Genomic DNA, 16,606 nt, shown 5'->3' with positions numbered 1-16,606 from the left:
GCGAAAAGAGCTGTGTGACCCCGGTCAAGTCATTTAACCCCTCTGAGCCTCAGTTTCCTCTCCTGTAAAATGCTGGAGGTTTCGAGAATGAAGGGAGGTAAAGGTATACAGTGAGTGGTACACAGTAAGGGTGCAATAAACAGTAGCTGCTGTTATTATGAGGAGGGGGAAGAGCGGGCGTGGGGCATGGGGGTGGGTTCCTGGAAGTGTTCGTGCATCTGTGCCTGCAAGTGCGGGGGGTGGACACAGGTAGCCGAGTCCTCAGAACTCAGTGGGGTGATTGATGGCTTCGGTGGGGCAGGTCAGCACAGGCCCAGGCCCGCCTGGAGGGGACCATTGTCTTGGCAAATGAGGTTTGGCTTCCCCACAGGGGCAGCTCCATCTGCTTTTATTTTTTCCATCAGCAGCCTTGGGAATTCCCACCCTCCCAAGGCCTCACACCTCAAAAAAAATCTATATAAGGGTATTATTTTGGGGGAAAGTGGGAGGAATCCTATCTCCTGCTACATTACAGGTACTGGCCAGCCCTCCTCCTCCTCTCCTAAGCCATCTCCTTGGTGCCATCATCCCCCAATTGTCATTATCTTGTTTCCCAGACAATTTTGTTGGACCCATCACTTAATCAGCAAGTGATAAAATGCCTGCTGTCAGTTCTGGAAGAGGCCAGTGTCGGGTAGGAAGACACCTGGAGTCAGGCAAGCCTGGCTGTGCATCCTGGCTCCAGCATTTAATAGCTGTGTGACCCTGGGCAAGCCAACTAACCTTTCTGGGCTTCAGTCCCACATCTGAAAAGTCAGTGTTTGTTTGGGTATTATTTACAGGGCATCGACTATTCTTAAGACTTAGGGCTTTATGTGTATTATCTAATTTAGCCCCTTGAAGTGGACAATATTTTTCAGGTAATAATGACAGTAACAGTGGATCAACATCAGGACAAAGATTTGAAGGATTTGCTCAAGATTACACAGTAGAGTGAATGGGAGAGTGGGGATTTGAACTTGTGGCCACCTGATTTCAAAGGCCACATTTTGACCATGATGTCTCATGCTTACTCAGTAACTAATACCAGTGCCGATGCTGTGACTTTTAGATATGACAAAATGGGGGCCTTACCCCAGAGGCTGGCACAGAGGGGGCTCCTAAAAACTTGAGGTCTGCAATTATATCATCCTAGCTGCTCTGGATTCTAGCACTTGTGCCCCCATACCCACTCAGGGAAGTGTCTCAGACAGTCAATGCCAGGCCATGGTGTTGTAGTTGGGGGTGAGTGGCTGCCAAAGCTGGGACCTGGCGTGGGGGCAGGGTCTTTCCTGGGGAGACGTGTGCTCCACTGGCCCCCTTGAGAGGAAGAGCTGGGGTTGGACAAGCAGAGGGCATGGAGCAACAAGAGAAGGGAATCTCACCTGAAGGAGCGACTGGAGTGATGCCCGATGACTCCTCCCCACCCCAGGAACATGCCCAGCTCTTGCTTACCCCAGAACGCAGAATCAGGGAGGCCAGGATGCAAAATCTCTGCTCTGTCACGTCTCTGGCTGAAACAAGTGAAGGTGCAGGCCACAGAGCTGCTAAGCTAGTCTGTTGAATTCAGGCAGCTGCTTCCCTGTCTGGTCTATTTCCTCTGTTACAATCAGGCACAAAAATCATCCTCAACTTCGGAGACACGCAGAGGCCCTGGTGCCACAAGGACTTTCCAGGAGAATTGCTCCCTCTCCAACTGCCCCAGCTCTGGTCCTTTGCTCTAGAGCCCACTCTGCCCCTGGCCTGGCCAGCAGGACCCAGTGGAACCCAGGGATAACCTGTGGTTTGCAATTTTCATCCCTGTCCCCTTAGCCAAGGATTCCATTCATCAGAACAAATATGGACAGAGCACCTGCTGTGTCTCAGGCACTGGGACCATAAGTGGAACAAGACCCACCCCGCCCAGGGAAGTGCAGCCCAGGAGAGACAGGGAGGCAAAGGGGGAGCAGGAGGGCTTCCCCCGGGATGGGCCATCTGACCTTGGCCTGCAAGGGGAGACATTTCAGATAGAGGGAAGAGTTCGGAGTCCATCAGGGCATGGAGATGATCAGCCTTCTATCATGGCTGAAAACTCTGATGCTGATGGGGACGTGGTGGGAGGCAGGCAAGGTCGTTAATTTAGTGGAAACAAAGAGCCATTGAGGGGTTTAGGGATAGGGAGAGGGGTGAACTGAATGGTGAGGAAGGCAATGAAAGTGGCAGGAAGGATGGTAAACAGGAATCTGGACGGTATACGTGTTGGTGTGTGTGTTCTCAGTCCCATTCTTGCCTCTCTAAAGAGAAAGGCTCTGGCTGCCAGTCCTGGCTGGGGCTGAAAAACTCAGCTAGGAGAATCCAGAACCTGCCAGTCAGGAGATGTTATAAAGTTGCCCGCATTATGCCACTAAGTCCACATCACTGCTTGACTCCGGGAGTCGTGTGCCACCTGTCGTGATGACACAGGTGGTCAGAGGGTTTGAGTGATTCCCCAGCAGGTTCAGGGTCCAAAAGACAATCCCCCCAGAGGAAAGGAAGTGGCTTGTGAGTGAGAGACACTGAAAAAGAAATGGAGGGGCTTCCCTGGTGGCCCAGTGGCTAAGACTCTGCACTCCCAGTGCAGGGCGCTCAGGTTCCATCCCTCGTCAGGGAACTCGATCCCACATACTGCAACTGCAACCTGGTGCAGCCAAATAAATACATATTTTTTAAAAACAAACAAACAAAAAGAAATGGGTGCAAGATGGAGATTCGAAATTGGCAATGAGGCACACGGATGTCTCTCAATCAATGACCAGCTGTTGGCAACATCAACAGCCACACTGATCTCATTTTGAAAGCAGAGGCCCTTTTTATTCTGATTTTTAAGCTCTGATTTTAGGACAAGGAGAGAAGAGGAGGGAGAGAAAGAGAGAAGAGTGCCTGGAAGAGTGTGTAGGGGGAGGTGATTGTGATAGGGGAGGGGCCATAGTCAGGTTTCTTTTCAGGGTCTCTAAGCCTTGAATTTTGGATCCATTTCCCCCTTTCTGTGGAGCCTCCTCCCCACCCACCCAGAGACTGTAGAATCACCCATGGCCACCAAGTGCGTGCTGCACTAACATTCCATACGGTTTTTCACCGTTTCCACACACATCCCTGTAGGTAGGTGCTATTATCCCCAAGTTATCAAGGGGACACTGAGGCTCAGAGAAGTACGTTCCTTTGTCCAGGATTTGTCCCTCAGACTCCGTCTGCCTGACTCCGGAGGGGTACTGAACCAACACTAGGGCACTTCTTCCATGCCACCAGGCTGGGAGGTGGGCAGCTTGGAAGAGTGCTCTGAGCAAGAAAGAGCAGACCGAAGCGAGGCCCGAGGGAGCACCCAGTGGAGCAAGGGAGGACTTAGCGGGAAACCCAAGAGGCCTCACGTCTCAAACCTGGTTCCCTCAGGGGTCTGAGACCCCGGTGCGCGGTTGGAGAAAAGCAGGCAGTGGGCAGGGAGAGGGCCTGAACCGAGGCCAGAAGACCTAGCCCAGCCTCGTCGGGATCACTAGGGCGTGGAACTGACCCGGGTCGGGGAGGGCGCGGGACCACCCGCAGTGCTGGCCGGGGCGGGGGCGCACCTAGAGCCTCCCTCTCCCTGCGCACACTCCAGCCCCGTAGGTAGCCTCGCTAAAAGCCGAGGACACTCCTGCCAGCTCTGCCCGGGGCTCGGGGAGTCTTTCGAGCTTCTTCAAACAACGTCAGACTGGGATCCTCAGCCCGAGAGACCACCCGGAGACTCAGAGACAGAGAGACAAAGAGAGACCGGATCCCACAGCGAGAAGGCTAGTGCGGAGGAGGAGAGTGGGCGAAAAATGAGTCCGGGAGAGCGAGGCGAGGGCTCACACGAGGCAGTGTCAGAAGGTGGAAAAGTCGGTGACCGGAGGAAGGTGGGCAGACGAGGAGCCAAGGAGCAGAGCCAGGAGCTGAGGGGAGACGCGTCGAGGAGAGGAGGCAGCGGACCCACCGACCGACGTGTCCGAGGGCCAGGAGGACAGGGAAGAAAGCAGCATCCTCACTTCCAGCCTCAGTCCCCAGCGCGCCTGGCTCCTGAGCGCTCCAGGTAGCCCACCTTTGTCCGGGCGCGCAACCAGGTGAGGCGGGAGGGCGGGGCCGGGGGCGGGCCAAGGCCATGCCTTACCTGTCTGACCGGCGGGGCGGGGGCCGAGGGGCTCGGGGCCGAGCGCCTGCGGAAGCCGAGCGCAGCAGAGGGCAGAGCCGCGAAGCCAGGACCTCGAGGAGAGGTGCGCGGGCGGCAGGAGGATGTGCCGAGGCTGAGCGGGGCTGGAGGGAAGGGGGAGGGGGGCGGGCGGGAGGGAAGGGGGCGGGAACACGGGGAGGGAAGAGGGAGGGGTGGCGGGGAGAGGGCTCCGCTGCCCCCAGCCGAGGGGCAGCCCTGGGCCGAGCCGGGCCCAGCGCGCTCCCGGTCAGCGCGCCCTTGCCAGCTGCGCTCGGCGTTCCGGTCCGACTCCCTAGAGGCCTAGCCGCCGCCGCCGCCGCGAGGGCGCGGGGCAGACAAAGAAGGTAGACAAAGGCGGGCGCAGCCGGGCGGCCTTGCGGGCACCGGGAGAGGCGGGCCCACTCCTCCCGGTGCATAAGAGCCGCCTCGGCGCGGCCCGGGGCGCGTGGGACGGGCGGGGCGCGGGCAGCGGTGGCGCCTCTGGAGCGGCCCGTCCGGGAGCGGGCGACAAAGGGCCGCGGCAGGGGGTCCCTGGCGGACCCCAACAATGAATTGGGGCTGAGCGCTTAGCTGCAGCGAGTCTAGCCGAGCAGGGGCCGGCGGTTCTCCAAAAGGATTATTCCGCCTAGGCTGTCAAATGGGACGGAAGAAACGCCCGGTACGAGGAAGGCGGAACCAGGCACCGCGGGGCCTTTGCAGCCTCGGAAAGTGAGCGGAGTTGGGGGCGAGGTTCTGGGAGGGGTCGCTCTTCCATGTGGGATTCTAGGGGGTCTTCAAAGCGTTATCAGATGAGACTCGGGCGCAGTGACAGCTGGACTAGAGCCCCTTTCCCACTCTCACACCCTGGGAGGGAAGGGGAAAAAGACAGTCCCCCTACTTAACACACACACAAACACACACATACACACACACACACACACACACACAGTCCGCCTCTTGCCACGCCCGGTCCAAAATAGGTCTGACGCTCCAAAACCCGGTCCAGGCAGGACAAAGCCAGCGCTCGGGGCCGGCTCATTCATCACTCACAGAGTGCCGACCCCGGGAGTCCAGGAATGCTATGTATGGTCCCGCGGCCCCCATAACTCACGGCGGGGTCAGTGGAGCCACCAGCACACCAAAGATCAAAGAGCGGTGGGGCGGGCCCGGTTTGCGCGAAGCATCAGTCTTGCCTGGCCCCCAGAGCTGTCCCAGCGGCCTCTATTTCGACTGTCTTCTTTCTCCGGAGGGTGGCAAATTATGGCTCAGAGGTTTAAGAGCTTCACTCTGTAGTCAGGCTAGATGCCTGGGCTCCTTTTCTGATGCCATTCCCCCTCTCCTTCAAGTGGCCTAACCTCTCTGAGCTCACCGCTAGCCCTAACTCTCAAGAATCAAGGATTAAGTGCAGTGGCTGTGTAAGGAGATAATGTTCCTAAGGTCCTGGCCCCACAGGATATGATCTAGAAAAATTATCGACTGTTGTTATTGTAATAGGAATATTATCAGCCTGTTGGGCTCCAGTATGGATTGGGTTATGAACTGAGCAGAGACATGATCTGACTTGTTGTTTAGCTGGTAAATCATATTCTACTCTTTTGTGACCCCATGGACTGTATAGCCTGCCAGATTCCTCTGTCTATGGGATTTCCCAGGCAAGAATACTGGAGCGGGTTGCCATTTCCTTCTCCAGAGGAATCTTCCTGACCCTGGGATTGAACCCGAATACAATCTGCATTGGTAGGCGGATTCTTTACCGCTGAGCCACCAAGGAAACCCTGCATGATTTGATTTAGGTTTTAACTAATTGGCTCTGATTCCCAAAGTTTAGAATAGACTGCATTTGGCAAAGACAAAAGCAGGGAGACCAGCTGGAAACTTCGGCAGAAAAGAGGCAGTGGTAGCTTGGGCCTGGGAGGAGGACAGTGGCCATGATTCCCCCTGTCCAGGATGAAGCTGTGGCCCAGCATTAACTGAACCAGAAGTGAATTATTGGCTTCTCTGTTTCCAATGCTGTTGTGATGGATATTCATCAGTAGGGTGATCTTTTGGATTCTGTTCTCTGGGCCCTCCCAGAGTGATGCTGTGGGGAAAGGTAGATGTTAGAAGTCTGGAATCCTGTCCCATCCAGGTTTTGTGACTCTGGGCTCAGTTTCTCCATGTTTGAATGGCCAAAGTGGAAACAACTCAAATACCCATAGCCTGATGAGTGAATAAACAAAATGTGGTATATTCATGTGGTGGAATATTATTTGACCACAGAAAGGAATGAAGTACCAATACATGCCACAGTCTGGATGAACCTTGAATACAGTATGCTATGTGAAACAGACCAGACATAAAAGGCTGTGTATTGTGTGATTTACATGAAATGTTCAGAATAGGCAAATCCATAGAGACAGAAAGTAGACTAGGGGTTGGTTGCCAGGAGTTGGCAGAAGGCGGGAGTAGGAAAGTGGCTGCCAATATGTGTGTGGGTTTTTCTATTTGGAGCAAAGAAAATGTTCTAGAATTAGATATTGGCAATGGATGCACAATTTTGTGACTATATTAAAAACCACCATATTGCATGCTTTAAAAAGGATTCTTTAATGAATTATATTTATTATTTATTTACTTATATCTCAGTAAAGCAGTTATTTTTAAAAAGTTGCAATTGAGCTGGATCAAGATCTCTTACCCTGTGGTCCAGGATGACTTCAGAGGGCCCGGCAATCCCTAAAATGTGAATAACAGTTAGTGTCTCTGTGCACTTCTGTGAATAAAGTTTCAAAGTTCAAGATGAAATTATCTGTAAGGTCCCCCTGACCAACAAGGGGATCAATGACACTAGAAAGTCAGCAGAACCTTGGGGAGGAAATGGCGTGGGGGCTCTGCCCTGGTTGATGATGTATTGGAAGCCATCCAGTGCTGCTGGGCTAAGGCCAGGGCTCTGCCCTGAGTCTGAGGTCAGCAGTGGACCTCAGGATCTGGGGCAGGTGTATAGTCCGGCCTCACACCAGAAGGCCAGATGAGTAGGGAGAGGTGCTGATTTCAGCTGTAGCTCCTTATCTTTAGGCATCTTGGGCCATGAGGATGCACGTCCCCCTTCAGGGCATTTGGGGGGTTGCCGGCTGCCTGGGGAAATGGAAATAGCAAGAGGGTCACAGCTATGGATGTTTTGGATGGGGTTTTGAAAGGCATGATGGCTGGTCCAGAGTGTTTGCTCTAGGGGCTTAGGTGGTGTGTGTGTGTCAACCTTAATATCATTGTCATCACAGCCATTAATTGGGTATTTACGTGCCAGACGTTGTACACTTTGTGTCTTTACAAACATTATCACACGTATTCCTTGCTCAACTCTATGGAATTGGTGCTACCACGATCCCATTTTACAGATGAAGACATCGAGATTCATCTGGTTAAGGGGCAGGGGTAGGGAGAGAAGCAGCAGCCTCTCGCAGCAGGGTGTGAGGGGCACTGTGGGGAGTGCATTCTGCAGCTCTTGCTTGTTTGTGAAAGCAGCTCTTCTCTGCATACCACCACCTAGAGCCCATCCACTGAAATCAAAGGCCTTTGCTCTTCATCTGGACTCAATAAGGACTCACGTCAGGCAAGTGTCAGTGAGTCACTATCCACCATCATTTCATTCCTTCAGATTCTTCCATTCGCTTATTGGACACACGTTCATTTAGAACCTGGATCTGGCCAGGCACTGGGGAGGTGCTGAACCCAGAGAATGAATGAGACTGGGCCTCTGCTCAGGGGGCGTCCCAGCTGGCTGGGTTCCTGAACATTGCGGTGAATCCCACTGTCAGCACTGTCCACTGGTGACAGTGGGATTGTCACCAGGCTACACTTGGCTGACTCTCTTGTGGCTCCTCCCGCCTTCCTGTGTCTGGTGTCCTGGGAACCTTAGTCAGGGATGGGATGGATGCTATGTCCTGTGATCATCCTGGTGGGAACGAGAGGAAACATCTTAGGGGTCTGGACACTTCATTGCTTGTTGTTATACCCTGTTCGTTCATTGTGTGTTGTTCAGTGAACCCCAGGAATCTTCCTTTGTCTGTGCAGTCTTGGCAAAATTCTTACATCTCATCTTCTCTCAGTTTCAATTTAAATGTCTCTAGGGAGTGAGTTTCTTTCTGTTCCCACTGAAGACCCTCAGGAACCTGCTGCAGTTGGCAAATAAGCTCTTTCTCCTCCTAAATGTCTACCCTTCCTTCCCAGTTTCCCTCCTACATCTTGTTGTTATGGTGAAGAATATGGAAATAACTTTGAAAAACAGACTCCCGGCAAATGGGTATTCAAAAATGTAATAAATTAACTCCATAATGTAATCTAGGTCCCATGACCATCCATCATGCTGATGTGATTAAGATACGAAAAATCAGATGCCTCGTGGACAGAAGTGACAGATGACTTCTCACAGCACTCTCTCATGGTCCCATGCTGATTTGGCCCCCTGCCCCTGCCTATCCCCAGTCTTGGCCCCTTTGGAACCCCGAGGTCATCAGAGGTTTAGTGAACATCTGTCCAGCCTGTTCATTTCACAAATGAGATGGAGGCCTTTTGGGAGATGGAGTCAGATTAGTTTGATCCCTCCTCATCTGTCTCCTAGCCCCCCCTTCCTCTGTTTATGGCTAGCTCTGAATCCAAAGCCCCAAACAGGTATTTTTATGCAGTTTCTAGTTGACAAGGTAGGTACCCCAGGGTCAGACAAAGCTGTTTGGACCTCAGTGTCCCCATTGGAAAAATGTGAGTTTTGGGGTGTTTGTCTACCAAGGTTTCTCTGAAGTTCTTTAGCCATGTGTGGCAGGAGACCTCTGAGTGGCTTGCACTATGTCTTCTTAGGGCAGGGGGCTGGAGCTTAGGGTCAATGGAAGGAACACTGGCATGAGTCCCCAGGTCACTTACATTGTGCCTTGGAGGCCACCCCGAAGGAGTAACTGGGCTCTGAGCTTCTGCTACCTAGAGCTCCATCCTAAGGGACTTTTCACAAGGAATTGCCCCCTTAAGACTGCCACTTTCTGTTACCAATGAAAATTCTGCTTGAGCAGCCTTCAGGGAGGGGCAAAGAGGGACACTCATTTTCCCCAGTTTCCCAAGTATCCACAGTGATTAAGTCTCAAGGAGCCAGGGGACACCTGCCTACACACAAGTGAGCTGCTCAGCTGGCTCCATGTGGAAATGGTCCTCTCCTATGTGATGTGGGCGGGGTCTCCAGATCTTGGGAAGGATTGCTGTGCCCAGAATATGCTGCCAGGCACATCCATTTCTAAATTAAATCCTTCATTCTATTGGGTTAAACATTGCAATTTTATGAAATGCAGACTTTCCCTAAGCAATTAGGGTGGTTGCAATTCCCATACCTTCTTCAGCATCAGGCCCCTGGGAGCTTGTTAAAGGGCCAGTGCCCTGTTGTGCACCCCGACTGATCTCATAGGTCTGGGAAGCCCAGGTTCCAAGTGTTTAACAGGCTCCCTGGGGATTCTGATGCAGATTTCCTGGGACTGCTTCTGAGAAATGCTCTGCTAGCATTTTTGGCTTAATGGGCCAGCTACTTATTCTCTCCCCCATCACCACTGCCATATGAAATGTGTGAATGCAGGTTTGAAAGCATCTGGGGTGAAAGTGGTGCAGGTTTCTGATACTAAGCAGTAAACAGTAAACTTTCCTGGCTAGATCTGTGTACCAACAGATGGGCGTGATTTATAACAAGCTTTTGTGTTCCTGGAGGTCAAAGACAAGATCCCCAGATTTCTGTCCCTGGTCTGTTGTCCATAATTCCACAGCCACTTCCCTGACCTTGGTTTTTCCACCTGTAAAATAAAGGAGTTGAAAATAAGGTGAAGCCCTGGAGTTAGAGTAGAAGTCAGAACTGGGTTTGTATTCCAGCTGTGTGATTTGGGCAAATTAGGAAACATCTCTGAGCCAGTTTTACCATCTATGAAGTAGGACTGTAAAATGGAGGCTTGGCTGTTATTGTTAATGAGAAAATTAAAGAAATCAGTACTTGAAACATAGTGGGTGTTCATGTCAGTAATTATTTTAATATTAATATTATTTCCCAGGATCCTCTCAGCCCTTCCAGAGTCCATGCCTCTGGGGAACATTCGGGCTATAAAGTGAAGTGGCAGAAGACATCTGTGTCCACACCCTCCCCCAGTAGCTAGGTAACTCGGGCAGGTTACTTCACCCCTCTGACCCTTGTTTGGCTCATCTGTAAAATGGGGACAATAATAGCAACTGTTGCAGTGGAATTGTTTTGAGAATTTAGTGAGCTGGTTCACTTAGCTCAGTCTCTGGCACTTGGCTTGTTCTTGTGCTTTGTGTACCTGCTCAGTCACGTTCGACTCTGAGACCCCTTCCCATGGACTGTAGCCTGTAGCTCCTCTGCCCATGGGCTTATCCAGGCAAGAACATTGGAGTGAGTTGCCATTTCCTCCTGCAGTGGATCTTCCTCACCCAGGGATCGAACCCCTGTCTCCTGCGTCTCTCGCATGGGCGGGCGGATTCTTTACCGCTGAGCCACCTGGGAAACGGCTCTATAAATGTCAGCTATTGTTACGATGCATATCCCGGGAGGTTTCTTCTTCTTGGGAGGTAAAGACTGGCTGCATTTAGGCTCCAGATGAGGGTGGGAACGGGGACGTCCCAGGTGTTCGCCGGCCCTCCCCTATCCCCGCCCCGGAGCCGGCGGATTCGCTTTCGGTTGGGCAGCTGAGATTCCGGGGATGGTGACTTTGGAGCTAGCGGTAGATGTCGCTGTCCAGAGTGCCCGTCTGTGACCTCCAGTGGCTCTCACCAGCAACACCTACCTGCCCTCGTCCCTTACGTCCTAAAGCGGGAGAAATCCCCTGAGGAGGAAAATATGTCGCAATCCAATGTGGAGATCAAAGTTGTGTGTGTTTTTCTTTTGCGCCCACTTTTAATTGGAAGGAAGCGGCGTGGCGCAGCATCAGCGCACTTGGGATCACTTTGGCGCCCTGACAGGGCCCACCCCTCTGACAGCCCCTCCCTCCCGCACCCGTGGTTGGCTGAGCGGGGAGTGGGCGTGGCTGAACCCGGCGTTAGGACCCGGCGGAGAGCCGCGGACGTCACGGAGCGGCGCCCCTGCCGCGGGTTGAGCGGGAGGCGCGCGGGAGTAACCCGGTCGGTGGTCTCCCTCGCTGGGGGCCGGGCCCCTAGCCGGGAATCGAGGCAGAAGCCGGTACGGGGAGAGAGGGGAGGGGCGGGATTCTAGCAGGGGAGGAATCCAGCCTCTCAGGGGGTGAAGTCCTAATTCCAGCCTAGTTTCGCTTTCCGCGTGTCCAGTTTTACGTTCCCGGCCCTGCGCATCCAGTTGTTCCCTCTGCGGCCGCTGCTGTGCCCTTTTATGCGGGCACAACTCTGGCCTTTTCTAGCGCCACGAGACTGCAGGCCGAAGCGGCCAGTGCACGGAGGCTGATCGCAGGCGTTAGGCTGCCTCCCAGCTCTAACACCTGCGTGGGGCGGGGAAGCGTCGGAGAGGGGGGCACGTTGGGCTTTCCCAGCTGCTCTGGTTCTATGAGAAGGGACGGGCAGCCCTACCCGGGTTCCCTCCCAGGTCGAGGAGAGGGGCAGCGGGAGTGGGCGGGCCTTGCGGCTGCCTGGGCCTCTGGAACGAGCTCCTGCCCCACCCCCCAGGTGTCGGGAAGGATGACCACGCTCACGAGACAGGACCTCAACTTTGGTCAAGGTAGGGAGGCTGGACCTGCGGACCTGGGGCAGGGGGCGAGGGAGGGCCAGGGCTAGCGGGCTGCCCCCCCTTCACGAGCGCACCGGGTTCTGTCCCTCTCTCAGTGGTGGCCGATGTGCTCTGCGAGTTCCTGGAGGTGGCGGTGCACCTGATCCTCTACGTGCGTGAGGTCTACCCGGTGGGCATCTTCCAGAAGCGTAAGAAGTACAACGTGCCTGTCCAGGTGAGCCCCCACAGCCAGGTTGGGTGCACTGGGTCACCCCCGAATGACAGAGCGGATGGAGAGGGGATTTTTAACTCTTCCACCTTCAGGCTCAGCGCCCTCATTCCTCAGCGGCTTGACCTTGCCTTCTAGTTCACAGAGGCAGCTGATAGCTCCACAACCTCCCATCCCTCACTGCCATGGTATCTCCTTCCCTCCTCTCTGAACTGGGAATTCCCCTTGCCAGCAGCTAGTGACCAGGTCCTCTGATTAGAGTCCACCCCCCCTCCCCCCCCCCCCCCGCCGCGGTCTCCTGAAGCTGATGAATGGTTAGTTTGGAGGGGATTCCTATAAGCTCAGGCACCTTCTCTCTCCTCTCATTTACCCTAATAGTAACAGTTTGTTTTAGGTTAAAAGGCAGAGGAAGCAGTAAATACATGTGACTATATCACCAGCCTCTAGAAGTTCTTGCCCCTTAGAAAGCACTCAGTAAATATTAGAACAAATGACTGAACACTGGAAGGTGGTGGAAGCTTAAAAGATATAGGTAGGGGGGTGGGAAAAAAAAAACAAGCAAAAAGATATATAGGGAAAATGAAAAAAAAGAATCAGCACTTACTGAGGACCCACTGTGTAGCATACTTCCCTGGTGGCTCAGTGGTAAAGAATCCACCTGCCAATGCAGGAGATCTGGGTTCAATCCCTGGGGAAGGAAATGGGAACCCACTCCAGTATAGTTGCTTGGAGAAGTCCATGGATAGAGGAGCCTGGTGGGCTCCAGCCCATGGGGTCGCAAGAGTCAGACCCAACTTAACAACTAAACAAAACTGTATACTAGGTGCTTGCCTCACTTACTCCTCCCTTTTTCTTTTTAAATGAGATCTTCCACAGATGAAGTAAGGAAAGAGGAGTTAAGCCTGAGGCCACTCAGGTCCTTAGTTCCAGATTCTTAATGTTTGAAAATGGATTAAATTCCTGAATCCCTTCTCTGGAAAAACGCCTGTATCCTCAAACCTCCACAATTTAGAGACATCTTAGACTCTGGAGGAGCTCAGTGGCCCTGCTTTAGGAGCTCCTAATGCTGTATTAAATGCTAATGTTGGAACTGAATTCTTAGGATCTTCTAACTCCTTCCCCTCTGTGGATAGTTCAATTCTTAGCCTCATGATGGGAGTCTGTCTCCTGGTGGGGAGCCCTAGGGAACAGCTGGGCCTTTCTCCAAAGGCAGGCAGGGCCTTGGGCAGCTGGAGAGGGTGTCAGGGTTCCCCCCATCAGTGCTGCAACCTCACCAGCCATCGTGGGGGCTGTGTGTAGATGTCCTGTCACCCGGAGCTGAACCAGTATATCCAGGACACATTGCACTGCGTCAAGCCGCTCCTGGAGAAGGTGAGAACACCAGGCCGCCAGCCTACCCTGCCTCCAGTGCCCCTCCATGCTCCAGGATGGGGCAATGTTGGGACCCTTTCAGGCCCATATGACTAATAACACCCAGAAGCCTATTCCCTGCTCTCTGGAGACCACCCTTGCCCAGGGCAGGCCCCAGGGCATGTGGGTATGTTCAAGGCATGCTGGGGCTGGGCCTTTGTTCCTGGAATTCGCTGAGTGGGGCCGGCCTTGAGGGTTTGGGGTCGTTCACCCAAGCTCCTTTCTCTCCCTCTGCCCCAAGTTCTGTCTGGGCTTGGCCCTTCAGGGATTCCCCCATCTGTTCTGCTCCCTGAGACATCCTAGCATCACAATGGGACCCAGCATCCTTTCCTCTCCATGGGTACCACTGGGGTGCCTGCTCAACTTCTTTCTGGGATCCCAGGGATTCTGGGCCTGGAAGCTGAGCAGGAGTGCGAGTGTCTTTCCCAACCTTCCCTGGGCAGGGAGCAGGTGGCAGGGAGGGGAGTGGGTGGGGGAGGGGGAGGCGGGGACCCAGCTCTGGAGGAGGGGATTCTTGTCCTTGCAGAATGATGTGGAGAAAGTGGTGGTGGTAATTTTGGACAAGGAGCACCGCCCAGTGGAGAAATTCGTCTTTGAAATCACCCAGCCCCCGCTGCTGTCCATCAGGTGCGCTGCCTTGTTCCCCATCCACAGGCTCCCTAGCAATACCCCTACTCTAACCCCTTTAAGGCAACCCCTGAATGCCTTGCTAAAGGCCCGGGAGGACACGTGGTGAGGTGTGCCACCTTAACGAGGCCTGTTAGTGGCCGAGGCACAGCTGGCCACCCAGCAGTCTCTGTGGACGTCACACAGGTTACACAGAACACCCTCCTGTATGACACCTGGAAAATCACGGCGTTGGCAAATGCCTGGTCCCAACCTCATTTTATAGATGCATAAATCAATCAACTGTGTCCTGGTTCTCAGATGATCTTGACCTGGTCACCCAGAGCCAGGACACAGACCCAGTTTCCTGACTTCCCAGTCAAGCATCCAGTCCATAGTCAACTAGAAGTTGACCTTGGGTGGCTGTGTTGGGCTGGTCAGCTGCTGGCTTCCTGTGGTAAGGTCAGGGCACTAGAATCTGTCCCTACTTGCTGTGTGGCCTCAAGCAAGCCCTGTCCCTTCCTGGCCTGGTGTCCTGGTTCTCAGACTGGGCTGCACATTAGAACCACCTACTAGGGTTCCTTATGCTCGCCGCCTACCCCCCTCCCCCCTCCCCAATTCTGACTTAATTAGCCTGGGATGGGACAAGGCTTTGGTTTTAAACTCCCCAGAGGATTTTAACCATGTGGAATCAAGTAGGCAGGCCCTCAGAAGCACCAGGCCCTCTGTACCCCCAGGGCTGCTTCCAGGGTTGATTGCCTGCCAGGGGGAGGGGGCTGCGCATGTGCTGGGAGACTCTCTTCCTCTCTTCTTCCCAGCTCCGACTCCCTGCTGTCTCACGTGGAGCAGCTGCTCCGAGCCTTCATCCTGAAGATCAGTGTGTGTGATGCTGTTCTGGACCACAACCCCCCAGGTGTGCTCGTCCCCACCCCTTCCTCCCGGGGCATTTCCATGGCTCCTTGTTGGCCTGTGTCCTTGGGTCCCTACTTGGCTGCACCAAGCCTCCTCTCTTCCTGCCTTAGAACCCCTCTTAACCCTCCTACTTGAGGAGGCCTCCCTGATTGACTCCATCTGGGGTTAAGTCTCCCTGTTGAGTGTCTTGTCTGAGCACTGGGTTCACACTCTGCTCTGTGGGGCTGCCGTGCCAGTTAGGCTGTGTGGGAAAAGGCTGTGTCCAGTGGCAGGCATGGGGTGGCCCAGGCTTGACCGAACTCTGGCCTCTTTAGGCTGTACCTTCACCGTTCTGGTGCACACAAGAGAAGCTGCCACTCGCAACATGGAGAAGATCCAGGTCATCAAGGTGAGAGATGGGACTGGTCTAGGAGGGTGGGCAGAGACAGCTGGGAGGTGCTGAGAATCAGAGTTCTGTGTGAGCAGGGGTGTTGCCTCAGCAGGGTACTCAGCACACTGCTTATGGCGGTGCCTGGCATGAGTAGCTCTCCTGCATCAGCTCTGTGGTCACCACCTCGTCAGGGCCCCACCTGGGCACTCAGCGCTGAGAGGAGAGGAGCCTCGATCCAGTTTCTGAACTGGTGTTGGGGCATGTTGAGTCACTGGGGCCCCCAGGCCAGTTCAGATCTACAGACTAAGCCTTTCTGGTGGGGGAACCTGGGAATCTGCACAACGGCAGTTACCTGGTGGCTCTGATGCTTCCTGAGGTCTGAGGATGCCAATTCTGGAAGGGGAGCGGGGAGCAAAGTGAAGATGGGCAATGGGCCGGCCCCCTGCCACCTTTCCCTTGGTCCCCTCCCCAGGACTTCCCCTGGATCCTGGCAGACGAGCAGGATGTCCACATGCACGACCCCCGACTGATACCTCTAAAGACCATGACATCAGACATCTTAAAGGTGAGCCACTTGGGGCCCCTGTGCTGAGGCCTCGCCAGATGGCTTGTGGACAAAGGCTCAGGGGAAATGACAGGGCATGCCTGGCATAAGGCTCCCAATCCCCTCTTCTCTTAACCCCTGGTGGTGGCCACACAGCCCCACCCTGGGCGGAGACCCTATGGGTTCCCCGAAGGAGGTGCCCTGGTTGTCCGTCTGACTATGGTGTCTGTTCCTGTCTATCAGATGCAGCTCTACGTAGAAGAGCGGGCGCATAAAAGCAGCTGAGGGTGCGCCTGCCCTCCCCAGTGCCCCCCAGGAAAGCCACGACTGCCGGACTTTGGGGGCCGTGCTGCAGGGCCTCCGATTCCAAGTGCTCTTACTGTCTCTGTGTATGGACCACCCCTGCCTCCAGCCCCGGGCTGCTCAGGCCTGGTTGCCTTCGTGGAAGGATCGCTCCTTTCTCCGCCAGGAGGGCAGGGAAGAATGCTGGGACCTCAGTTTCTCAGCCTTCTGGGATTCAGCTGGCCAACGCTGTCTGTCTCAAATGCTGTGCTGTGAGTTGTTTCAATAAAGAGCTCCCAGGGCTGAGCTGCGCTGTCACTACCTGGAGGGAAGGGGCTGCTTCTCTGCCCAAGCACGAAGGACCTTGTAGCCCCACCCTTAGCCCCAGCCCCAGG

General features: G+C 54.2%; 1 protein-coding gene across 2 annotated transcripts; it reads left to right on the top strand.

Annotated features, from left to right (window-relative positions):
• Nucleotides 1-11,246: 11,246 nt before the first annotated feature.
• MAD2L2 (mitotic arrest deficient 2 like 2) lies at nt 11,247-16,517 on the top strand. Of its 2 annotated transcripts, none has more exons than XM_040263438.1 (9): nt 11,247-11,363; nt 11,819-11,870; nt 11,975-12,093; nt 13,387-13,458; nt 14,024-14,124; nt 14,922-15,016; nt 15,330-15,403; nt 15,858-15,950; nt 16,173-16,517. In XM_040263438.1, exons 2-9 carry the CDS (start codon nt 11,831-11,833, stop codon nt 16,212-16,214), a joined length of 636 nt encoding a protein of 211 aa, XP_040119372.1. In that variant the 5' UTR covers nt 11,247-11,363; nt 11,819-11,830; the 3' UTR covers nt 16,215-16,517. The 2 variants fall into 2 exon arrangements, with proteins under 2 accessions (XP_040119372.1, XP_040119373.1); XM_040263439.1 differs by having other exon boundaries at nt 11,269-11,353.
• Nucleotides 16,518-16,606: the final 89 nt, after the last annotated feature.

This window comes from Oryx dammah, unplaced genomic scaffold (assembly GCF_014754425.2).
Source record: "Oryx dammah isolate SB20612 unplaced genomic scaffold, SCBI_Odam_1.1 HiC_scaffold_21, whole genome shotgun sequence".
Taxonomy (NCBI): domain Eukaryota; kingdom Metazoa; phylum Chordata; class Mammalia; order Artiodactyla; family Bovidae; genus Oryx; species Oryx dammah.
This window is presented reverse-complemented; position numbering and strand designations above follow the sequence as displayed.